Source organism: Penicillium nucicola (assembly GCF_028828085.1).
Source record: "Penicillium nucicola strain IBT 29836 chromosome Unknown utg000006l, whole genome shotgun sequence".
Classification (NCBI taxonomy): domain Eukaryota; kingdom Fungi; phylum Ascomycota; class Eurotiomycetes; order Eurotiales; family Aspergillaceae; genus Penicillium; species Penicillium nucicola.
Genome location: NW_026643130.1, coordinates 2,595,774 through 2,619,276, shown reverse-complemented (window position 1 = coordinate 2,619,276; position 23,503 = coordinate 2,595,774). Strand labels below are relative to the sequence as shown.

Below are 23,503 nucleotides of genomic sequence, written 5' to 3'. Positions count from 1 at the left end.
TTTACATCTTGTGCACTGAAGACTTGGCAGTCCACCCCCTGAATTTCTTTCCATAGAAATAGAAGGGGATGGCACAGAGACACCACAGGGTTGCCAGTGTCATGTTCAGCATGATGGGCTTGATAAATCCGCTCTCTTCCACCCATGGGGTGATGAACTTGCTGAAGCCGTAACCCCAGAGATTTTTATTCACAGTGATGGACACGAAGATCGAGCCTGCCACGGGCTTATAGCTGTCGACTGCATATGTGCTGGTGATGGCTGGCAAGGCTGCAACCTGAATTCCTGCTGCAGTATATCCGATGATCACAATAATCTATTCTAGTTGAGTTGAAAGTTCCCGCTGAGAGGAGAAAGCACTTACCTTCCAGTCCCATTGATATTGATATCCAAATGCCACAATGAAGTTGCCAATGATCGAGATGATCACGTACGGAATCATCGCTGGCAGACGCATCTCTGGTTCTCGAATACCTCTGTTCTTTCGAGTCGCCTTCATAGAGACCCAATCAGACAGGAGGCCATTGGTTGCCAGTCCAATGAAAGCTCCAATTAGGATTGCGAAGTTGAAGAAACCAATCGTTTGACTGCTAAAGTTATATGGAGGCCCTGCGAAGGCCTGACTCTGTGTAAGATTCAATGTGAGGAAACAACTAGCTGACCATGACACAACGAAAGCAGCTAATTCCACAATAGGGAAGGTCAGAAGTTTCCATGGGGTGTAGAAAGCGATCAAGACCGTCTTGATGTTATTTCCATCCAGTTGCCAGAGCTTGAACTGCTTCTTTGACGGGGTACCTTTATGCAGATGGGGGTCATTATCGCCAGCTTCCGCATTCACGTTCTCATGCTCTGTCACCCCTACTGGCTTTTCTGTCTCGGAGTCTTCCCTTCCAAGAACAGAAGATTCTCGCGCTTGGGCTCCCTCGTCTGGATGAGTGCGATGCCACTTCGTCTCGGGGAAGAGGAAGATCTGAAGAAGAAGCGTGAGACCCAAGAGACCGACGTTCAACCAGAAGAAGCTGCGCCAGCCACTATGCTCAGCCATAGGGCCAGCAACGATGGGACCGACCTGTGACCGTTAGCGACACTCAATACGATGTTTGGGGATTATTCCTACCATAAGAGACCCGAAATATGCCGTGAAGTACATTGTGTTATAAGCACCACGCTCGTGGAGAAACATGACATCGGTGATGATCTCAGGCTGAGAAGTCTAGAGTGGGAGGTCAGTGTTGTTCATCAAAGTGGAAAGACGAAATCCATACCTCAGCAGGACCAGCACCAAAGCCATTGAGCACACAAGCTCCCATATAGCTACCATAGCTAGTCGCTGTGGCTCGCCAGATATTACTGACCAGACAGATCAGCGTCGAGAATATCAAGACCGGTCGCCGTCCATAAGATGTTTGGATGGGAATCCTGGATTGCCAGTGTTAGCGAACGCGATCAAAAGAAATGCTATGTCATTCACCAGAAAAAGTTACTGAACCCCAGAACCAAGATACAAACTCCGGTGAATTGCACGACGGAGGCCAGGTCGGCTTCAAACGCTTCCATCAGCTGCGGAAACATAGGAGCCAGCGCCAATGGACCGAAGCCTTGACTGAAAGATGTCAAGGTCGATACCGCCATGGCGCTCATCTTCCAGAATCGGTTCCAATTCTATGTGAATTTCCACGGTTATCCAACGTATCTATCGGTTTTGTGAGAAAACACGACTTACCAGAGGATCATGAGAATCTTGCGAAGGTTGAGGCACCAAGACTCGATCGGAAGTGGATGATGATTTCACAAAGTGATGAGTGCCCACGTCTGCCATGATTTCCGTGCCTGGGTATATCACCGTCCCCAGCTCCTCCTCGATCCTGGTTCTGATTAGCAAGCGCGACAGTCGGGGGCATATACAACATACTGATGAAGCGTCTGAGAAAGAGATTGTTAGCCCGCGCACATCATCAACGACCGACCGAAGGAGATACTTACCCTTTCATCATAGTTCATCTCCATCCTGACTCAGTTGGTGGTGAAGGGCTGGAGGATAGAGGACGCCCAAACTAGCTATGAAACGACTCAGAACGTGTCTCGACTGGAGCACATATTCTTCCCTGTCGGGCCCCTGACAGTCTTATGGCAAACAAATGAAGCTCAGATCCAGCCCTGTGCGGAAATAGGCCGGGAGAGCCTACTTGATAATTACCGAGAGCCAATGGAATACCGAGGGAAGCATACTGAACGGAGAGACAATATCCCCGCACAACTAGTGTGGCGTATCATCCTGACTTTGACTCGATTCCAACAGCCACTAGCAGAAGAACTAGTCAACCAACAGGGGCTATTTGGCTATTTGCTCCATGACGAGGCTAAACTAGGGCGGAAATATCCCCAGTCGACCCACCTCCACCCCGGATTCTCCCACATGCGCGGGCTGATTCCTTAGCTTCAACCTCTCGAATCCCCTTAAATGCCTGAAAAAGGAATGCAAAGTCGCTTATCTTTGCCACTAAATTGTCTTCGGCAATCCCCTTCCCGATAGATTGCCGCGTTTGAGGGGTCTGAGGCTTTCCTTTCAAAGAGGCGTTTCTGAGACCAGTTCGTAGTCGTGGGTTGTCGACCCCGGGTGGCTCTGACAGGTGCAGTCGTCATTGATTTGCCTTGAAAGCTCTGGACTGTTTGGCAGTTGGATCAGAAAGAAAGGAGTTGACTCGGGAGTTCAAGTGGATAAGATGCCGATCGTGTGGAGAGTATCCTCTGGACTAGGGAGTATTGCTTGATATATTGACTATCGCGTTTAAATAGCTCTCAATGTCTCCCACGCTTATCGATTCTTTTGAATATATCGACAGACACCCACTGATTGACACCATGTGGACGAACAAGATTCAACTTCGCTGTGAAACAATGTTGCTTTGGGCTATCGCCCCTTCGTGACTCTTTTCACGCAATCATCACGATCATTGCCACTCGGGGACTCCCCATACTAAGAAGTCCGGGGGCTCCATTGCGGACCAATCCCCAGATGATTCCATCTCATCTGTATTTCGGTTGGAATCCCAGCGAAATCAGTTTACTGGATTCAAGCTGCTTTCGGGGTCATCGGCTTTGATTTGCGACCTATCGCCATCTCAGTCTCCCTGATCTCCAGAATGCGGAGGAAATGACGATGAGCCCAGTCATAATGCCCCGGATATCTCCTCCACACACATATCCAAACACGCGAGAGAGAAGCTTGGTAAAAGCTTGGTTGTGCCAGGGTACAGCTCCCGGACCAATCGGAGATGCCTGCACACCTCGATCTATAGCAAAAGAGTCGATATTTGGAACACATCAATGAGATTCTTTGGCTCACAGACAGAAGAAAAAAATGCATTTAAATTGGTATAGACCCCCACTATTCTGAGATTCAGGATGGCTCTTTTATTGAAGTTTGCTTTCCTGGACGATATCACTCATTTTCGTCAAACGATTTACAATGGTGTCCGAGCAAGAACATCCCGACGACACCAATGCAGACCTGGAGAAGCAAGATAGTTGCAGTTCGAATGGGAATGTTCGCTCACCCGGAGGAACACCCACACCAAGCCATGAAAAGAAACGGCGCAGAAATGGAGCCAATGGAAGTGGAAGCTCGAACAATATCGAGCATGGGACTGTCAATGGCTACCCCAAAATGGAGCTGAATGAGTGGGAATGCTACGACAAGCTAGGCTACAGCTTCCCCTGGTGGAAAAAATGGGCCATCATTTCGGTCATCTTCGCCGTCCAGACATCTATGAATTTCAATGCGAGTTTCTATGCGAGCAGCATTACTCTTTATGCAAAGCATTTCAGCATCTCAGAACAAGCAGCTCGAGTTGGCCAAATGGGATTTCTCATCGCTTATGCATTCGGCTGTGAGTTCTGGGCTCCATTCAGTGAGGAGTTTGGCCGGTGGCCCATCATGCAATTAAGCTTGTTCTTCGTCAATGTTTGGCAAATACCCTGCGCGCTGGCTCCAAACTTTGGTACAATTGTCATATGCCGCATTCTCGGAGGTCTATCATCTGCTGGTGGCTCAGTGACCCTGGGCATGGTTGCGGATATGTGGGAGCCAGAAGATCAGCAATATGCCGTCGCCTTTATTGTGCTATCGTCCGTTGCTGGCTCAGTCATTGCACCGGTTGTCGGTGGATTCGTGGCGACGTTCTTAGACTGGCACTGGAATTTCTGGATCCAGCTCATTCTCGGTGGGTTTGTGCAAATATTGCACTTGTTTGTTCCGGAGACGAGATGCAGCATCCTTATCACGAGAGAGGCGAGACGGAGACGCAAGAATGGAGAAATGGTGTGGAGTGGCGACGAGCTCAAGAAGACGCGCATGTCTTTTCGCTGGGTATTCATGGTTTGGGTGCGGCCCTTTATCATGTTTCTGCGAGAGCCAATCGTCCTATGTCTATCGCTTCTAAGTGGTTTCAGTGACTCTCTGATCTTCACATTCTTGCAGTCTTATACACCGGTCTACAAGCAATGGAATTTCACGACGATCACCACCGGACTCTCCTTTCTTCCGTGAGTGTCGTCAATATATGAGTGATTCTCCAATTAACGATCTTATAGACTTTTAGTAGGATACTTCATTGCCTATTTCTCATTCTTGCCATGGATCCATCGGCATTGCAGGATCCAAGAAAGAGACCCAGATGGGCTTCAACCGGAGGCTCGGCTGTACTGGCTGCTATGGGGTCAGTTTCTGTCCAATATCAGACTGGTTTCCTTACTTACTATATCGCAGTGGCGCCATTGTTATCGATTGGTCTGTTTGGATTCGCGTGGACGAGTCTTGGGCCGCCCCATGTTCATTGGATTGCACCTATGATTTTCTCAACTCTGATTGCTATTGCAAATGTAAGTAGACCCGCGGTTGCCTTTTGGCGAGAATATACTGACTATGTCTGATCTTTGAAGTATGCAATTTATATGGCAACCGTCGATTATATGATTGCAGCGTATGGCCCATATGCCGCTTCGGCAACAGGAGGCAATGGCTTTGCGCGAGACTTTCTCGCTGGCATCGCAGCTATGTATTCCGTTCCCAGTAAGTATACAAGAAGCTTCAACGAATTGTCTGCTGATATCATATAGTGTATGAGCACATGGGCACAGTTCACAAACTAGAATGGCCATCTACATTCCTCGGCTTCATGGCCATCCTGTTCACCATTCCAATCTATATCTTCTACTGGAAAGGTCCCCGGATCCGAGAACTGTCGCCCTTTGCGCAGACTTTGGCTTCAGACAGGAAAGCTGCCGGTCGCAAGGTATAATCTTGTGGTTCCGGTGATCCAGACCCCGTCGAGCGATATCTGTCATCGCGATCTGACCTGCCGGACAGATGTTCCATGCATTCTCGTCATTGATGTTATTAGATTGGAAAGTTGGAATTGGTGCCGATTGACAGGGTTTAAGAAGTGTCGCATATCGTATACGAGGAGTGCAAAAGTTTGGTGCGCGAGTCATTTTGTGTTGGATATTCGTCTTGCTTATTTCTTAGTGTCTTTTGGACGTTACAATTACTTTAAGGAATGCTTAATATCCTGAAAAACGGCTTTTGTAGCCTTGAAACAATTCATTTTTCACATTGACTTCAAGCTTCTGTTCGGCAGATATCTTGGGTTCATGATGCAGTATATCGTCATCATGCTCAGCGCAGGCAAAAACTTCCTCGGGATTGAAATCCGATGGACACGATAGTTTCATGAGCTGCAATATGCGAAGAGAGAACCGAGACGATTGCAAGCCATCATCGCGATCATTTGTGGTTGCCGCCTTGGATTTACTGCAGCTTGTCTACATATTAGTAGTTTCTTGATGTTGAAATTTTCCGAGCAAGACCTTATTCCTTGTTTAGATAGATCTGCACAAAGATGTTCATGATGTTCATGATCTGGCTAATTCATTGATTCCAAGAGGTCTGCAGTTTCTGAACAGCATACTCAGTAGCCCAACCCAAATCAGCCTCCACGCCGCGCAATAAATCAATGATAATCTGATGTTCGTCACGACCTTCTAGGCACTGTCCAACGGCGCAAAGAAGTGGTATCATAAATATTCGCACTCCGCCGTGCGGACGGCCCAAGGCAATACCACAAACCTCGCGCGAGCGGAATTCCACTTCTTTAGTGACCTCCCTATATCCCTGTAAACGATCGAAGGCTGTGGATGGCGCACTCATGATATCAGCTGGCCGGTTGAGAAGCAATGCGATTCGCCCGAAGTGGTAATGCTGGACAGTGGCAGCGCAAGTAGTTGAGCCGTGGAAAATTTCAGGGAAAGGAAGCTGGCTCCCTTCGGGTCTGGATAAGTCTTTCGGATGCTCGATTCTCACAGAGGGACGGAAAGTCTCAGGGACACTATCAAACCACGTTTGAAATTGAAAAGAAAGCTTGAGCCAGGTGCTTGTATCGGGGTACGGTGATTGGCCGGCGCTTGATGAGCCTTGAGGTCCAGGTGAGTTTTCCGGAGGAGAGCCCGTCCACTGTGCGATTTGCGTTTCCTTCGATCTGGCGAGAAAATTGATTACTTTGGATACAAGCCAAATTAGGCCGTTTCCTGCCTGGTCTTCCTGTGTGGAAAAAGGCAATCCGTTCGGGGTGGCGGTAAGTTCATTGTCCTCCTTGATTGATATCCCGGCCGTGCACCAGAGGAGATGGTTTTCTGGATCGAAGTGTGTATGTGATCGGGTAAAGTAAGAACCGAGGTAGTCCTGGCGGGCAAAGTTCCAAAATGCAGCCCGGATTCCGTGGGAGAACAAGGTGGATGTTTTTGAATGAAGATCAAGAAGGGATTGGAACATAGGACGAATTCCGGAAAGTTGTCTGTTCCTACAGTCAGTATAAAGGAAGCAATAAGCTTCTAGGTGAACTTACTTATGCCAATCATCACCGTCCGCATCCAGAAGACGGTACATGGTCAAAATTATGGCAGTGGCCAGCAGCTCTTCTGTTTTTCGAACAAGCGACACGTCATTTGGATCATCACTGGCTGGTTTCAAATTTGACTGAGTCTGATGCGAGTTTAACCACCGACCAACGGTCTCAAACGGCGATTCCAAGACAGCAGAGCTAGAAACAGTAGTATAACCATCCGAAGTGATGTTATTTAGATCAGATGCCGCAAGATAGTAGTAATTGGCAGCCTTGAGATACCAATCAACCTGGGTTCCATTTGGATAGACTTCGGTTGTGGCAGGACTTGTATACATCCCCCCAATGGGAGACTTGATACCCTTGATACGAGCTAAGTGCTTGGCAGATAGCGCGGAAATAGCATACTTCACGGATAGATTGTTGATGGCACGTATGGGAACATAGACTGTGAACCACTTTTGAGCATCTGTCAAGTCCAACCTGATTGCAAATCAGTATGCTATAGGAAGCACGAGGGGTTATTAATACGTACCAGGGACCCAAGACCTCAGAATAATGACGGACGAGGAAGGCGATTTCATGTTCAGTCCCTGTCAGAAGTTCCGAAAATATATCCTGGAACTCCTCTTTCTCACTTCTATGTGATGATGAGTTCTGAGAGGATATCCCCATTTGAATATCTGACGTGTCATTGGGTAGTCCGAGGTAAGCCGACTCAAAAGAGGACAGCCCCCTCGTGCCAGATGTTGGTGAAACTGGGCTTTGGTTCGTTTTTGCAAATCCAGTGTTTCGGTTGACCCCAAAAGAGGTGGTAGAAACTAAAACGGCGGGATTTTCAGAAACATTTATAGGCTCTTGCCGGGCTGTCCCTCGGTGATTGTCGGATCGGCTGTTTGAAGGACCAGTCATCTCTATGTTCATCGGGCCCTCGTTCGAATCTAGACTAGTTTCTCCCAGTTGATGATGAAGAGGAGGAGGAGCATTATTCTCTTGTTGAGAGTTGAAATGGAGTTGTTCATTGGTTGCTTGCGACTGATTTTGATGAATCAAGTCCAAGCTAGGCTCTGCGGGGACCTGTGGCGAAAGATAAGCCCTTACTTCAATAAGCAGGGAATAAATTGGCCTTTCACTTACCCTGTGAGATTGAAGCTCGGAGCTGAACTTGGATTGAGAATCCTGATATGGAGCATATCGGCGCCTTACTGTTGCGCCTTGATCAATAAACTTGCGTGTTTGAACATATCCCGGACACTCCACTCCAGCAGTTGTGCATCGCTGGCAGTGGGGTCGGGTCTCATCACACTGTAACTAATTAGAATCCATCCACAGTATAGCCGCGAGACACTCTTGGGCTGACCTTGATATGTCTTTTCTTGCAACGCTCGCAAGCTTTATTGGAGGGTACCCCAGGCATTGTCGAGTTGCCTGATGGTATCACGAGAGGAGTGCTCGAATAGTGAGATCATTCAGATGTGCCCTACGTAATAGCACAGCAATTTCATCCACCTTTCACATATCGAAACCCATGCAAGAGGAATCAACCAAGAAGAAAGTTGATATCACGTTCTCAGGCGGTGATGTCTTATCTCGGCAGTTTTTCGACCGAAAGTCGGGATAAGACCCCACCGCCCGGCAGAATATCATGGCCGTTTTCTGTACATCTTCATGTCGTCATTCACTTCTTTCACCTACAGCTAATCATGTTACGAACGTCTCAATCTCTGAGTCAAGGGGATGTGTCCTCGCCGTTGCTGCGATCCATTGAAGATGAAGCGCCAGCTAGCTTCCAGATAAGATGGGGCTCAATATCTTCCACGCAGCCTGTGTTATCGAGGCCAGAACAAGGCCGTGTCTACCAAGAATGGATTGGTTTGTCACCAGCTGCTTTGAAGATGATAATGCGTTTTGCTGATGTTGTTTAAGGTGCTGGACGGCCTCACAATATAGTCTGTTCGGAGTGCCGTCTTCCTGATAGTCTCATTGGATGTCAGACATGCTGCAGATCCTATCATACAGCATGTCTTGCAGATGTCGTACGCTCTGCTAATGCATTTTATTGTCCATCCTGTCGGGAGAGAGCTTGGGATCATGCGCCACCTCAGTTCCCTTTACCACCTTCAACTTCAGGTAGCCCTCGGGGCACCAATTTGGATGTCCAGTCACCACAGAACCACAATTCACCATTTGTATCATCCTCTATTAGAGCCGAAGCCTCACCTTCGGTTGCACGGCCCACCAGCATGTCTCGAATGGCGCCGCCCGGCATGACTAGAGTTGATGACTACGATCCTGGTCTTGCACCGGACAAGCTTCCTCCTGTTACAGAAATCTATCCCCAGGTTCTGGAATATCTCGATCACCCAGAGGCTCATACGGATCAGTTTGACCAACTGCCGCATTTCAGGAACCAATTGGGGTTAATTATGAAAGAGATTGAGTCTTATCGATCCTTGCTCCAAGACCAAGCCAATCTCAGAGAGGAGCATCTGCGACTACAGACCGAGAACTCGAAGTTCAGAGCATATCTCAATTCCAGCCTTGCACCCCGAGAGCCCGCCGTTGCAAGCCCTTCAGCATTTTCACACAACAGCCCAAGACTACCAACAGAAACGAGAGGCAAATCGTGGGATAATATTGCCCTTGATTTGATATAATGGCTTTGCTGCATTCTTCGTCAGCAAAAACATGAAGTTTGAAATATGCGATGGCAAAAAGAGCAAAACGAAAAGTTGAAATTGCGACAAAAAGCTGCAACTGAGCCAGGCTTTTGCGGTGCGACATTATCCTCGAAATTATTGCGCTTTCTTGAACACTTTTGACTTCACAACAACGCATCGAATCCATATAAATTGAGAAATGACCTCCAGAATCTAACCCTCGCTCCGACCAGCCAATCGCAAACTGCTACTGTCTCCCCCAGTATAATTTGCTACGTCGAGTTCGAAGCAGCGCAGAAACGGTTACATCGCACTCTGAAGAAGACCAGTCGGCATGATATCTTTTGCTGGTGCAGCCTCTCGGAAATCACGGATAGCCCTGGACAAAGCCACATTCCCCGCAGCTCGGGGGTAATTGACTTGCCCCCGCGCCCTGATCTCAACGATCGACAGTCGGTCAGGGACCCGACTCATTTAATACTATAATGGAGGCCTATTTAGGTATCTCACCTGCGCATCTTGCGGTCCTTTCCGCTCGGTAGCCCCTCTCCATGTGGTGGAAAGCAAATTAGCGCTCCAGGGTGTATTTGCCGGGTAGTGTCAATGTGACAACACAGCTTTAGCCGTGACCGATGTTACGTGACTGGGGTCCAAGTGAAGAGTTCTAATTTGGCCCATGATATGACTGGATGGTGCTTTTCTTTAGCTCCTCGAAGGGCAGACCGCATGTCGATCGGGGAATGTTTCCCCCGCGACTTATTACCGATCGGTAAATAAATGGGTTAATCCCCCAACGCGTCTTCATTCTGGACCGCAAGGCCGTTGACAAATCCATTTGGTGGGAATTGTTGAGTTCATCATGCCATCAGAACATTTGCTTCGCATGGGGGCCCTTGGCGCTTTCACGACAGCCCTCTATGCATCATCTGCCCTAGCTACGGCTGATGACTTTGACGTGCTGAAATATGTCGATCCTCTGATCGGAACTGCCAATGGAGGTTCGTTTTGTATCTATGAAGCTCTTATATTCGAGAAATTACCTTAACAACATTGTTAGGTCATGTATTTGCCGGCGCGACGTTGCCATTTGGTATGCATATTCACAGAACATCGAACTTCGTGCCGCAGTGCTAATAATCTCAGGCATGGCAAAAGCCGTTGCAGACACATCGGGCGAAAACCAGGCTGGCTTCGCTTATGACACGGAAGTTGTCACCGGGTTTTCTCACATGCACGACTCTGGTACCGGCGGCGTGAGTCCTTAGCAAATGGCTTAGACTTGTCTTTGCTTGGATTAATTAACTTGTTCTTTCAGTCTCCATCGATGGGCAATTTCCCCATTTTCCCTCAGCCGAGTTGTCCTGGCGATGATATCAAGCAGTGCAGATGGCAGCAGTCAGACCGAGAGGTGACCTGGAACCGGGACTCCCCTGATGCCCACCCTGGCTATTTCGGCATTTCATTGGCCAACGGCGTTCACGCAGAGATGACTGTTACGAATCGATCTGCCTTGTACCGGTTCAAATTCAATAAAACTTCCAGCGAACCGCTTAGCCCTGTCATTCTGGTGGATTTGATGGATTTGCCTCAATCACGAACTAAGGGAGCTGCCAACGTCGATCGCTCAACTGGTCGGCTTTCTGGAAGTGGTACTTTCAGCCCAAGCTTTGGAATTGGTAGTTATGAGTCCTATTTCTGCGTTGACTTCAAGGGAGCAGAGCTTCGCGACACTGGATCCTGGTCTGAAAATGGCATTGACTTCAACAAGTCGAGCTTGTCGCTTGATGCCAACTCATCTTCGATGATATCCGCTGGCACATTTGCCAGATTCTACAGCCCAAAAGATGACACTATTCTCGCCCGAGTCGGTGTCAGCTTCATAAGCGCCGCTCAGGCATGCTCCAACGCAGAGCGAGAGCAGCCTGACTTCGACTTTGAAGGCACCGTCTCTGCGGCCGAGGCTGCTTGGCGACAGAAGCTGGAAGTCATCTCTGTGGATGCCGAAGGAGTTTCATCTGAGCTGCAGGAGGTCTTTTGGAGCGGAGCATACCGCACATTGATCAGCCCTCAAGACTATACAGGAGAGAATCCCTTGTGGAAAAGCGACGAGCCATATTATGACAGCTACTACTGGTAAGACGGTCCGATTTCCAGACACATGAAAATACTGCTTACAAACCATTTGCTTAGTATTTGGGACTCGTTTCGTAGTATTCACCCGCTCTTGACCCTGGTTGATCCACTGTCGCAATCTCTCATGTTGCGCAGCTTGATTGACATCTACCGACATGAGGGCTTTTTGCCCGACTGCCGCATGTCACTTTGCAAGGGCAACACACAGGGTGGGTCCAACGCGGATGTGTTGATGGCAGATGCGTATTTGAAAAAGGTTGAAGGCATCGACTGGGAGACTGCCTACGAGGCTGTTGTTAAGGACGCGGAGGTTGAACCTGCGAACTGGGATGTTGAGGGGCGCGGTGGTCTTCACAGTTGGAAGAACCTCGGCTATATTCCGTTCCAAGACATTGATCCGTACGGCCAAGGCACGCATACTCGCAGCGTTTCGCGGACGGTGGAATATGCGTACAATGATTTCTGCATTGCTGAGATGGCGATGGGTATGGGGCACCATGCGGATTATGAGAAATACACCACACGAGCCGGAAACTGGATTCACGTATTCAAGCCAGATCAGAAGTCCAGCATCAAAGGCGTTGACACTGGCTTCACTGGCTTCCTCCAGCCTCGCTACCCGAATGGGACTTGGGCTTACCAGGATCCGATCTTTTGCAGTCCGTTATTGAACTTCACATCGTGTTATCTGAACCCCGACGGCCACGAAACATATGAAGGCAGTGCATGGATGTATACTTTCTATGCACCCCACGACATGGGCTCTCTGATCAAGACACTCGGTGGCGCCGAATCCTTCACATCTCGCCTGCGCTACCTCCACGACTCAGGATTGCTATACGTAGGTGACGAACAAGCATTTTTGCCGATCTACCAATACCACTACGCTGGACGACCTGGTCTCTCTGCGAACCAGAGCCATTCCTATATTCCATCTCAATTCAATACCACCGTGGCCGGAATCGCTGGTAACGATGACAGTGGTGCAATGGGCTCTTTCGTGGTCCTGAGCATGCTGGGCATGTGGCCAGTCGCCGGTCAAGACGTGTACCTGATTACTCCGCCATACTTCAAGGAAGTCAGCATTCGAAACCCGATCACCAACAAGGTTGCCACTATCCGCAACCTCAACTTTGACCCCAGTTATAAATCCATTTACATCCAGAGCGCCAAGTGGAATGACAAGCCCTGGACCAAGAACTGGATCACTCATGACTTCTTTGCTGACGGTGGTGTCCTGGAACTCGAGCTTGGCCCCAAGGAGAGTGCATGGGGAACTCATGTTGAAGACCTTCCTCCCAGTATCAGTAAATACGAGTAAAGAATGAAAGAGAAGGAATACAAAGAAACCCGCCTGGAACCTCCCCGGACCTTTTATATCCAATTCATCAATTCCATTATTCTCCAAATCAAACATTCTAAATCGATTATCGTAGTCCCCAGCAGCCTCTCTGAGTGAGAAGACCAAGGAAGTGCCATTCACTACCATATTCATCATATTCACCTGGGCACGGAGTTGATGTGCCTCGAAATTAAGGTGTCCGTCTTCTCCGCATCCGTTTTTCTCTCCCCGCAATCTGGCGACATACAACTAAGTGAACATAAACATGAACGTTCACTTGTGTCGTATTTGTACAATGTACAGACGTCATGGAAGCTCCCATGTCTGGTACTGAGTCGCCCACACAGAGCCCGAGGGCTGATCTTCAAACCCGCCCGGTGGCAGAGCAAGCATGCAAGGAATGTCGTCGGAGAAAGTCCAAGGTAAGTCACTACAAGCTGTGAAGCTTTCACTGGAGCTGACCGACTTGCAGTGTGATCGAACCGTCCCAATATGTGTCCTATGTCACAAATTTGGACGGAGGTGTCTCTACGAAAGGCAAAACAAGACTCCTCTGACTCGGCGCTACCTAACAGCGGTGGAAACCGAGCTAGCGCAAACAAAAGCAACGCTGCAGCAATTTATTTCAGATGCGCAAAACTCAAATTCTATCGTATCAGGCTCAAGAGAGCCTGTAGGAGCCGTGCTGCATTCCCAGAGAGACTCCGATGCTCAGCAGCAAATTGCTGGGCTGGTGTCTGGCGGTCGGATTGGGCCTGCCACCATGATTACACCCAATATCATATCTCAAGACTACGCTCTGACCAGGTCGTCGAATGCGCCTATACTGCCTTTGATTGGTTCACCAGGGCGAGCATCGGTCAGACAGCCCACGGGAGCCTCTGAACCTCGCCCCCTTGGGCCCTCAGGATTATCTTTGGAATCTCCTCCATCTTCCAGTAATTTTGAGTGGGATGAGAGAACGGGGAAGGCTTCAGGAGATGGCTTTGTAGATGGCATGGCCAGTCTGACAAGTAGCTCAAATGAAGGCGGCTACTTAGGTATGGCCCAGAAAATCTCCGAATGTTCTCACTAGTAACATTGAACTAGGTGTCGCATCTGGAGCCGCATTGCTCCGAATAACAGACACCCAAATGAGCAATCAAGAATACAGCTCAAGACTGTCTTGTGAAAAAACACGCCAGCAGCCTTGCAGCATCCCCTTCTCGTTGACACCTCTCTCCCAACTAGAACCATTTGTGGATGCATACTTTTCATTGTATCACCAATCCTATCCGATAGTTCACGAGGCTACATTCCGGGCTCAATTTATGGAGGTCATTCCTCGACCTACAGGTAATGCATGGCAGGTCTTGCTATTTGTTATGGCCGCAGTGGGTGCATTCACTGTTTCGGCCCAACCGACTGATACAGACATTGCTCTCTTCGAAGCTGCCAAGGGGAGGCTTTCCATCGATATGCTGGAGACAGGAAACTTGCTTCTTGTGCAGGCCTTGAGCCTCGCTTCAAATTATATGCAGAAGAGAAACAAACCAAATTCTGGCTACAACTACATGGGGCTAGCTCGTCGTATTGCAATGGGAATTGCTCTGCACAAAGAGTTCCCGACCTGGGAAACCAATTTACTTACGATTGAAATGAGGCGGCGGGTATGGTATTGTCTCTATATTTTCGATGTTGGGGCCATCATCACCTTCTCTCGTCCTCTTGATTTCCCTGACGATGGGATCGACGTTGAACTTCCTATGAATATACATGACAGTGTGGGTTACTTATCCCAGTAAATGAGCGAGATCTCTCTGACATTTGTATATAGGACATCACGACTGGAACCAAGCAATCGCCTCAGCCAGCCAATGAAACCACTGTGTACACGCATCTTCGAGCACAGGCAACCTTCCACATGGCATCAAGCCAGATATACTCTAGAATCATATCATCACCATTTCCGTCGGCAAATGAGCTCATCGAGCTGGATGACCGGCTGATTGGACGTTGGCTTAGCAAAATCCCGGTATTCTTCCAAGAGAATGTCATCCAAGCACCAAAGTTTCGACTGTGCCACTCTATTTTATGCTGGCGATATCGAAATTTCCGCATCCTCATGTACCGCCCTTTTCTAGTAGGGCGTCTTATGGTCCGTCAAGACCGAGGAGGATCTACTGCCCAAGAGAACGAGGTGCAAGTAGAGGTTGCCATCCAGCGCTGTTTAGATTCAGCACGGGAGTCAGTACAACTTATCTCATCTTTCTGGGCACAGGAACAGAAAAGTATGATGGCCTGCTGGTATGGGCTGTATTTTCTGTTCCAAGCAGTTCTAATTCCAGTCATCTGTCTGCGCAATGACCCTCAATGTGCGCTCGCAACAAGCTGGCGTGACCAGATATCCCAGGCCATGCATGTGCTTGAATCAATGTCACATCTTAACCCCACAGCTTCTCGCTGCCTTGGTGTTATTCGCTCTCTTTGTGGGTCATACTTTGATCCTTCTGTTGACAGATGGGGTCCAACAGAGGAGTCACCACAGACGCAACTTACAAATCTCTACCCGTTGATGTGGCCAACATTGGAAATGGCACAGTTGGATGGCATGGATCCAGTATTGTAAGAATTTGGCCCACAAATATGTTTCGCTGATTGCTAACAACCTGCAGACAGGAATCTACCATTCTGGACTTTATGAACCAACTACCAGGCTTTGAGTAGGTCTATACATTCTTTTGTCTGGTCTCTATGGAGAAACGGATACAACAAAGGCCCAGAGGACCTAGTACATCAATCTGAATAATCAATCTATAAGAAGACATTGATTTTGGCTCAGAACGCTCAACCCTCAAGGCAGAGTATAGCCACCATCAATAATCAGGTTGGCTCCAGTCATATAACTGGAAGCGTCGGAGGCGCAGAACACATAAGCCTTGAAACAGTCAGTCATTTTCTCCATGAGATTCGTAGATACTCACTCCCTTTAGTTCGTAACATTCCGCCATTCTCTTAGCAGGAATCATGCTGAACCATTTCTCCCGCCATTCCTCGGGATGGATATCAAGAATGTCGGTGGCAATGAATCCAGGCGAGATACAGTTCACTCTGCAGTAGTCAACCCACTCCACGGACAGGCACTTGGCCAGCTGCACAACACCTGCCTTTGATGCGTTGTACTGCAAACAATTAGTTTAGAGGGAAAAAGTTCGAAGTGAAACGCCTACCGCAGCCTGTTTCTGGGGTACATTGACCAGCGTCGCACTAACAGAAGCTGTGAAAATAACATTTCCATGGCCCTGAGTCTTGAAAATACGCCCAGCTGCCTGCGCAGAATAGAAAGCACCGTCAAGATTGACCTTCATAATCCCGCTCCATTGATCGACCGTGTAGTCCTCCGCGGCAATCGACGACACAATACCCGAATTCACTACCATGATATCGAGTTTGCCAAAGTCCTTCGTGACTTTCTGCACTGCAGCCTCAATCTCAGACTGAATGCCGACATTGGCCTGATATGCCGCCGCACGTACATTGTTGGCGCTTGCAATGTCCGCAGCAATACTATCGGCAGTCTTGGAAGTGTTATAGATCAGAGCAACCTTGAATGTGTTAGCCTGCACTTCTGCGCTGAAGATCAAGACAATGTACATCAGCTCCAGCTTCAGCCAATGCTTGGGAGACTTCTAGTCCAATTCCCCGAGCTCCGCCTGCAGGCTGTCAGAGACTATCTTCCCAATTGGCGTGTATCATACCTGTGATCACGGCAACCTTGCCCGTGAGGTCGAACGCTTTCATGACATGCTGGTTTGGAGGTTGTGAAAGCACCATTTTGATTTGCTCCCAGGTGTAAAGTGTATGTCAAATATGAAAGAAAGAAAGAAAAGTGAACTCGAAGCTCGAAATGGTTCTGTTGTGCTCCCCGCATCGGGTCAACTCCGACCGGAGCCTGTTGTCCGCGCGGACGATGTTGCCCGACTTGAACATAACAGGATTTTTATGTCGTGGGATTTGCCTGTTTGAATGGTCAGATGGTGGCACTGAAAGTGAAGATCCTAGGCGGGTTGTCTTAAGATGTGTTTTCGACTTCTATTGCAGCTCGCGTAAAGAGAAATACAGGTAGTAGATTCCTATAGTCAAAGTATCGAAGGTGTATATCTTGTAACCAACGAGTGCAAAGGACAAAAAGATTTTCATTCTGATCAAACCATTCAAATTCATATACAACCACGCGTAATTCACGAAGAAAAGCGATTGATTACGCCGCATGCTCAATGTGTTCTCCTCTGGCATCACTGTCCCCTGCTTTGTCGAATATAACTCCACTAGTCATAGACGAGGGACCGTCAAACACTTTGGCGATTTCTTCAAGGGAGTAGCCTTTGGTCTCTGGGAATGTAAACCAAGTTACAGCCAACACGACAACATCAAAACAACAGAAAAAGATATAATAATGCCACCCAATGTTTTCGAGTGCAATCGGGTTCACAAATGCTAGCACAATGAGCGAGCCATAGACACTTAGCAATTCAATTGTCAAGCCCTTACTGCGAGTGGAGTAGGTGAAGATCTCGGTGGGATAACCGAGGAGCAGTGGAGTATAGGCGATATCATAGTGGAAGTAGAAGATGAACACGAATGCGATCACCGTCGATCCAAGTGGATTAGACTGTGTCTTATCAAATACAGCGGAGCATGCAGTCCATATCACAAACGATACCAGCATGCCTATGGCTGACCATAAGAATAATGTCCGACGACCAAGACGATCAACAAGAAGGGCGGCACTTCCCGCCGCGACGAAGTTGAATATTTGCAATAGACCATTGATGAGAGTCTGCGTATCCGGGTCCTTGATTCCAACTGTGTCTAGGACGAGTGTGAGATAGTATGATACAACCGCAACACCCTATATCAGCAAAGATTAGTCGATGATCACACTGGTGCAACAGAACATCACTTACGTTCCACTGCGCAAAGGCACCAACGCAGACTGCAATAAATGTGCGCTTTCTATTACCCGGAGTTGTGACTAGAGTCGACCATTTTGTCTCGGTGGCCTGGCTGTCCATTTCAATGGTGTGGACGATCTCCGCCATTTCGAATCGTATCAAAGGATGTGAGATATCTCCAGCTGTATGGAAACGAGCGAGAAGTTCTTCAGCCTCTTCTCTCTTTCCATTTGCAACAAGCCATCTAAAGAAGGAGTGTGTCAGTTCACTGTTCATTGGGGCTATCATGGAAGGCAACTGACCGAGGTGACTCTGGAACCAACCACCAGAACAAAATTTGAACCATAGGAAATCCAGCTTGAATAATTGACGGGATTCTCCAGCTCCAGTCTGAAGACGCCATATGTTTTTGAGTGCCATAAGCTGTCCACGAAGCCAAGATGGCCCCTAAATAGTACATAGTCCAAAAAGCACTGGTATACTTGCCGCGATGAGTCGGATACGCCAGTTCGGTGATAAGCATAGGGGAGGGCTGCACGACTAGCATGGAGCCAATTCCTACCAAGACACGAGAGAATACAAACATTCCATACTGCACTGATGCAGCCTGAATAATCGAAGCAATGACAATCACAATGGCTCCAAATAGCAGGGTCAAGCGCCGTCCGATACGATCGGACAAGATTCCCACGCAGGGTAACGAGATCACACTTCCAACAGACTGTGCTGCATTGACAACACCGAGTATTGAACCCGATGGATTACCGAAATACTCCTTCCATTCGGCAATGGACTGAAGGCCGTTCATGAGGGATCCTAATCTAAATGAGCTATTCAATACTTCAGACTGAAGGAGACAGCTGACCTACCATCATATCCAGCTACAGCGGACGATATTAATGGAATAGTGAGGATGAGGTTGAGTTGCAAAAGATGTGGTACTCTGAACCAAGGACGATCATATTGGGGCAAGACAGAAGCAAGAGCCTCGCCAACGATATCCTGATCTTTCATGGTATGGACGTCGATGAGGGAATTTTGACTGGAATCAGACGAGGACAATTATTCCGAGGGACAATGGTTGTCATATATCCGATCTGCCTCGGCATTCAAGGATAAGGCCCCAACGATGTCTAAACATGGACAGAATGAGCTAAAGTGGCCTAGATCTTAGTGAAGCAGGTCTGACCTGCATGAAATGTCTTCCCCGTGGGGTAATAGGCCTATTCGCGGCAATATGACGTTGATCTGCTTTCTCTTGTCTTTTGACAATGCCCCCTTCCGTTGTCCCCGTGCGGATCATCATGTCCGATTGACGGAGACGATGACGAATTTGGATAAATTTTCAAGGCGTCGAGTGCTTTGTTGACGAATTTGACGAGGTGAGCCGATTCTTCGTTTTCATTTGTTAGAATTGAAATGCAAGAGATGTCAGGAACTGATTCTCGTTTCCTACTGGTCCAAGCAGTAACCGAAGCTGTGGTGCGTTACTTTGATAGACTCGATGTGAAGATTGTCAACGCTGGGATTCACTTCAAAGCAGGTGACTTGGACACCAAGCACCACGTTTATGCAACATCTTTGGCTCATGTACTGATGACTCGATATTACTCGACATGACCCTTGCGCACTCTATACCCCGAGCCAATTTTGACAATCTGCGGTCCAAATCCTCGAGTTCTCCCACTTCCATGCTCTCACTCCAGAATCGCCACAACTTTTGGGATTCAAGAAAGACTTGGCATTGTGAGCGGAGTGGGTCCTCCGCCGGCGGAGCGGGTGCTCCGCGTGGGGGGAGCGTCATACAGCGGGGGATCCTTCTACAATGTCCACAACTCGAGAATGTAAAAGATAAGTCACCGCAAGGTCTTTGCAGTCCAGCAAGTACCGAGACCAGCCTTGACCCTAAATTATGAGCAACCCACAAGAAACAAACCCCTCGTTCGTCCTTCGAGCGGTTAAGGATGTCGTTTTCGAGGACCGTCCAATTCCGGCTTTGAAAGATCCATGGGATGTGCGAGTCCAGATTGCACAGACTGGAATTTGTGGAAGTGATGTGCACTATTGGCAGCGAGGACGGATTGGAGGTAAGTGCCACGAGCAACTGACCAAGAGAAGACTGACTCGGGATATACAGACTTCGTCCTTCACTCTCCGATTGTTCTCGGCCACGAAAGCTCGGGTACAGTGGTGGAGATTGGGCCGTCAGTAAAGAACCTCAAGATCGGAGATCGAGTCGCGATTGAGCCAGGCGTCCCATGCAGACAGTAACTACCACGTCTCTTCTTTGTCATGCTCCCAGACTGACCCTGCCAAGCTGTGAATATTGTCGGAGTGGCTCGTACAATCTGTGCCCAGACACGGTCTTTGCAGCAACTCCACCCCACGATGGAACCCTCTCCAGATACTACATCACTCAGGCTGACTTCTGCTATCCGCTGGCATCACACATGGACCTTGAAGAGGGAGCACTGGTTGAGCCAGTCGCAGTTGCAGTACAGATTACCAAAGCTGGGAACGTCAGACCCAATCAGACAGTCGTCGTGTTTGGGTGCGGGCCTATCGGTCTGCTCTGTCAAGCAGTGAGCAAGGCATACTCGGCTCGGAAAGTGATTGGTGTGGATATCAGTCAGTCGCGTGTGGAATTCGCACGCACATTTGGTGCCGACGACGTCTTTGTGCCCCCATCTAAGCCAGCAGACAAGGACAGTTGTGCTTGGAGCGAGGAGCTGGCTCGGATCATGAAAGAGAAATTTGATCTGGGTGAAGGCCCAGACGTAGTGCTTGAAGCCACTGGAGCAGAGGCCTGCATCCAAACAGGAGTGCACCTTACTAAAAAGGGAGGCACCTACGTGCAAGCTGGAATGGGAAAAGAGGTAATTTGATGCTTTCTCTTAATCCTCTGGAAAACGCTCACTGAAATGATAGAATGTCGTCTTCCCCATCACCACTGCCTGCATTCGCGACTTGACCATCAGAGGTTCGATCAGGTACACCGTTGGATGCTATTCGACAGCTGTCGATCTCATCTCCAGTGGCAAGATTGATGTGAAGCGACTTATCACTAATAGATACAAGTTCCAGCAGGCCGAAGATGCCTTTGAGCTAGTGCGGCAGGGTAAGGAGAGTGTGATCAAAGTTATCATTGAAGGAGTGACTGCATGAAGATTTGGCATAGTGATAATACAACATGGGTTTTGTCCATACATGACACGGGGTATTCGCTTGAAGTTTGTAGAAGCTGTAACTTCTCTCTAGTACTGTACACATATCAATAATTGCCGTTGGCCGAGAATATAAACATTTCATGTTGAATTCAAGCTGACTCGTGTTTTGGGAAGGTGTGGTGGGCTCGACAGTTCTCGGCGTCATGATCTCAAGAATATAAATTCTCAGTTTCATCCTCGACGCTCTTCTCTTTCCTTCCTCCCCCAACCCAACATCCACTTTAAGCTGCTTCCATCTCTTCACTCAAGCTCCTTCACTTGTTCCAACCGCCATCTTTCCACCACTTCTTACGTTCTCGTTTCACGCTTGCAAAGATGGGCAATGATACCACTCCCAAGAAGGTGGCCAAGCCCTCTTCTGCCCGAAGCACTCCCAGCAAGGCCCTGAGATCCGCCAATGTCAGCTTTGACAAGGACCTCCTTTTTCTCTGGGCTTGTTGTCAGAGCGCCAACATGCAGGTGAGCGTAGAATCATATCACTACTTAATGAAAGGTGAAGCATCTGACATTTTCAACCTCAGCTTGACTACGCCGTGCTTGGTCAAAATCTCGGCCTTAAGCCCAATGCCACCCGCATGCGATACACACGTCTGAAGGCCAAGATCGAGGCCATGGAGTCTGAGCAGAAGGAATCTGCCAATACCGACCCCGAGTGCAACAAAGAGCCTGAGGGCAGCAGCCACGAGGTCAAGGAGGAAAAGGGCGATGAAATTGAGGCAAATCAGTTCTAAGTCCAATGGAGATGAAGGATAGTGCCTGTTTACACCGATAAATTGAGGTCCTGTATCATTTGAGGGGGAATTGACACGGCGGGTCTTTGCGCATTTTCTTCTACTTTTTCTTTTTTTTTTTTCGCCGGTCAAACTGCATAAATTATCCAATCCACTCATTTGATGGATCCATATTGCTTGTATCGTGCAAAGTCTTGGTTTCTGCTGTCCTCTTCATAATGAGTCGTAGTTGTGTCCCAAATCTTTTGGCCCTGACCCTGTCACGTGGCGATGAAGCCCTGGTGACATGGAAATGGCTGTAAATAATCTTACTTCCACACATGTTCTGAGCAACTCGACAATACTCTCTAACCTCTTTTCCAGTAACTGATTTCACTCAAATTACATTCTCCAAGGTTCAACGACATGTAGATACGCTACTCAAAAGTGCGACTTTGCTGGCTTGACATTCGCAGAACACTGATATTCGTGCATTATTTCCCTTCACAGGGGGTAAGCGTATATTGTAGAATTACATGGTGACTTCAAGTAACTTAAAGCAAGAAATGACTTGCCACACCTACAAATCATTATTCCAACATCTATTTTCATCATGTCCCTTGGGGTCAGAGAGCTGTTAGTGTTCAATCCATCTACAATGACCAACGTACCGAGCAGTCGCAAGCATGACATCACACCAAATTTGCCACCTCAGGTACAATGCATTCAACGATCCAAGCCTACCTCTTTCCTGAATTTAGGGGCATACATATGCTTCTGCATAGCTGTGTCTATCATAATGAAAGTCGCAATCCCTCGGCAACAACCTGGCGCTCCACCACCCTCTGGTAAACGAGTGCTACGGGCATGCCAATCGTGCCATCGGCGAAAGTTCAAATGCACTGGTGACACTCCAGCTTGCAAACAATGTCGACAATCCAATATTGAATGCTTGTATCCATTACCATGGCGTGAAAGACAAAAAAAGTAAGTTCACCGCACCACCTACCGCGCCCTCGCCAGCAGTTGCAGTGAATCCAAACAAACGTACCTCTCCCGTTCTTTATCTCCTGAAACTAAATCAAAGCCCAATACCAGGCAGATCAAGGCGCTCTCGACCAAAGTTCAAGATTATGAAACTATGTTGAATGAGATGAGGGATCTTCCTGGTTCGCCTACTAAACGCATCAGAGATCTACTGCAAAAGGTTCCGGATTCATGTCAACTATAGTGCCCCGAAGCCGACATTTTGTCTGACATTTGACTAGTATGACCCAGAGGCCGATCGTGTGTTCAATACGACACCTGTTGCCAGATCACAAGATCAAATGAGGCCCGAGAGACCCAGTTCACCTTGTTCCATTGGGTCACTGGAAGGAGTGGATCGAGTTGAGGAAGACATCAATCGAACAGAGAGTTCTCGTGCCACTGGATACATAGGAAAAAGCTCAGAAGTCACATGGATGAAACGGCTAAAGGAAGACGAAAGACAACTTCCAAAATCAAAATGTAGCGGTGATAGCCGCTCAGGTGGCCCAATTTCCCAGCATACCATCAACTATCATCTCGATGACTTGAGCATAGATGTTTCGGAG

General features: G+C 48.3%; 10 protein-coding genes across 10 annotated transcripts; 6 read left to right on the top strand and 4 right to left on the bottom strand.

Annotated features, from left to right (window-relative positions):
- Position 1: 1 nt before the first annotated feature.
- On the bottom strand, positions 2–2,010 carry N7511_007006 (putative MFS transporter; the record flags this gene model as incomplete). Its single annotated transcript, XM_057129383.1, has 8 exons — positions 2–316; positions 365–1,072; positions 1,121–1,216; positions 1,269–1,422; positions 1,475–1,665; positions 1,727–1,868; positions 1,916–1,926; positions 1,987–2,010. 8 exons carry the CDS (start codon positions 2,008–2,010, stop codon positions 2–4), a joined length of 1,641 nt encoding a protein of 546 aa, XP_056983939.1.
- A 1,462-nt stretch (positions 2,011–3,472) lies between these two features.
- Positions 3,473–5,303, top strand: N7511_007005 (putative MFS multidrug transporter; the record flags this gene model as incomplete). The annotated part of the gene is made up of 5 exons (XM_057129382.1): positions 3,473–4,548; positions 4,597–4,721; positions 4,772–4,884; positions 4,945–5,074; positions 5,122–5,303. The coding sequence occupies 5 exons, from the start codon at positions 3,473–3,475 to the stop codon at positions 5,301–5,303; spliced, it is 1,626 nt and encodes a 541-aa protein (XP_056983938.1).
- A 629-nt stretch (positions 5,304–5,932) lies between these two features.
- Positions 5,933–8,319, bottom strand: N7511_007004 (Zn(II)2Cys6 transcription factor; the record flags this gene model as incomplete). The annotated part of the gene is made up of 5 exons (XM_057129381.1): positions 5,933–6,854; positions 6,906–7,385; positions 7,438–7,979; positions 8,040–8,207; positions 8,263–8,319. 5 exons carry the CDS (start codon positions 8,317–8,319, stop codon positions 5,933–5,935), a joined length of 2,169 nt encoding a protein of 722 aa, XP_056983937.1.
- Positions 8,320–9,145: 826 nt separating this feature from the next.
- N7511_007003 (PHD finger protein) lies at positions 9,146–9,559 on the top strand (the record flags this gene model as incomplete). The annotated part of the gene is made up of 1 exon (XM_057129380.1): positions 9,146–9,559. One exon carries the CDS (start codon positions 9,146–9,148, stop codon positions 9,557–9,559), a length of 414 nt encoding a protein of 137 aa, XP_056983936.1.
- An 862-nt stretch (positions 9,560–10,421) lies between these two features.
- Positions 10,422–13,016, top strand: N7511_007002 (glycoside hydrolase family 92 protein; the record flags this gene model as incomplete). The annotated part of the gene is made up of 5 exons (XM_057129379.1): positions 10,422–10,560; positions 10,620–10,652; positions 10,706–10,815; positions 10,878–11,695; positions 11,831–13,016. The coding sequence occupies 5 exons, from the start codon at positions 10,422–10,424 to the stop codon at positions 13,014–13,016; spliced, it is 2,286 nt and encodes a 761-aa protein (XP_056983935.1).
- A 412-nt stretch (positions 13,017–13,428) lies between these two features.
- Positions 13,429–15,743, top strand: N7511_007001 (fungal specific transcription factor domain-containing protein; the record flags this gene model as incomplete). The annotated part of the gene is made up of 4 exons (XM_057129378.1): positions 13,429–13,459; positions 14,373–14,800; positions 14,854–15,641; positions 15,692–15,743. The coding sequence occupies 4 exons, from the start codon at positions 13,429–13,431 to the stop codon at positions 15,741–15,743; spliced, it is 1,299 nt and encodes a 432-aa protein (XP_056983934.1).
- A 127-nt stretch (positions 15,744–15,870) lies between these two features.
- On the bottom strand, positions 15,871–16,850 carry N7511_007000 (SDR family oxidoreductase; the record flags this gene model as incomplete). The annotated part of the gene is made up of 5 exons (XM_057129377.1): positions 15,871–15,954; positions 16,001–16,198; positions 16,247–16,621; positions 16,671–16,729; positions 16,775–16,850. The coding sequence occupies 5 exons, from the start codon at positions 16,848–16,850 to the stop codon at positions 15,871–15,873; spliced, it is 792 nt and encodes a 263-aa protein (XP_056983933.1).
- Positions 16,851–17,277: 427 nt separating this feature from the next.
- On the bottom strand, positions 17,278–18,985 carry N7511_006999 (uncharacterized protein; the record flags this gene model as incomplete). Its single annotated transcript, XM_057129376.1, has 4 exons — positions 17,278–17,928; positions 17,984–18,215; positions 18,274–18,787; positions 18,841–18,985. 4 exons carry the CDS (start codon positions 18,983–18,985, stop codon positions 17,278–17,280), a joined length of 1,542 nt encoding a protein of 513 aa, XP_056983932.1.
- An 898-nt stretch (positions 18,986–19,883) lies between these two features.
- On the top strand, positions 19,884–21,136 carry N7511_006998 (NAD(P)-dependent alcohol dehydrogenase; the record flags this gene model as incomplete). The annotated part of the gene is made up of 4 exons (XM_057129375.1): positions 19,884–20,058; positions 20,109–20,238; positions 20,289–20,847; positions 20,900–21,136. The coding sequence occupies 4 exons, from the start codon at positions 19,884–19,886 to the stop codon at positions 21,134–21,136; spliced, it is 1,101 nt and encodes a 366-aa protein (XP_056983931.1).
- A 377-nt stretch (positions 21,137–21,513) lies between these two features.
- On the top strand, positions 21,514–21,929 carry N7511_006997 (uncharacterized protein; the record flags this gene model as incomplete). The annotated part of the gene is made up of 2 exons (XM_057129374.1): positions 21,514–21,657; positions 21,720–21,929. The coding sequence occupies 2 exons, from the start codon at positions 21,514–21,516 to the stop codon at positions 21,927–21,929; spliced, it is 354 nt and encodes a 117-aa protein (XP_056983930.1).
- Positions 21,930–23,503: the final 1,574 nt, after the last annotated feature.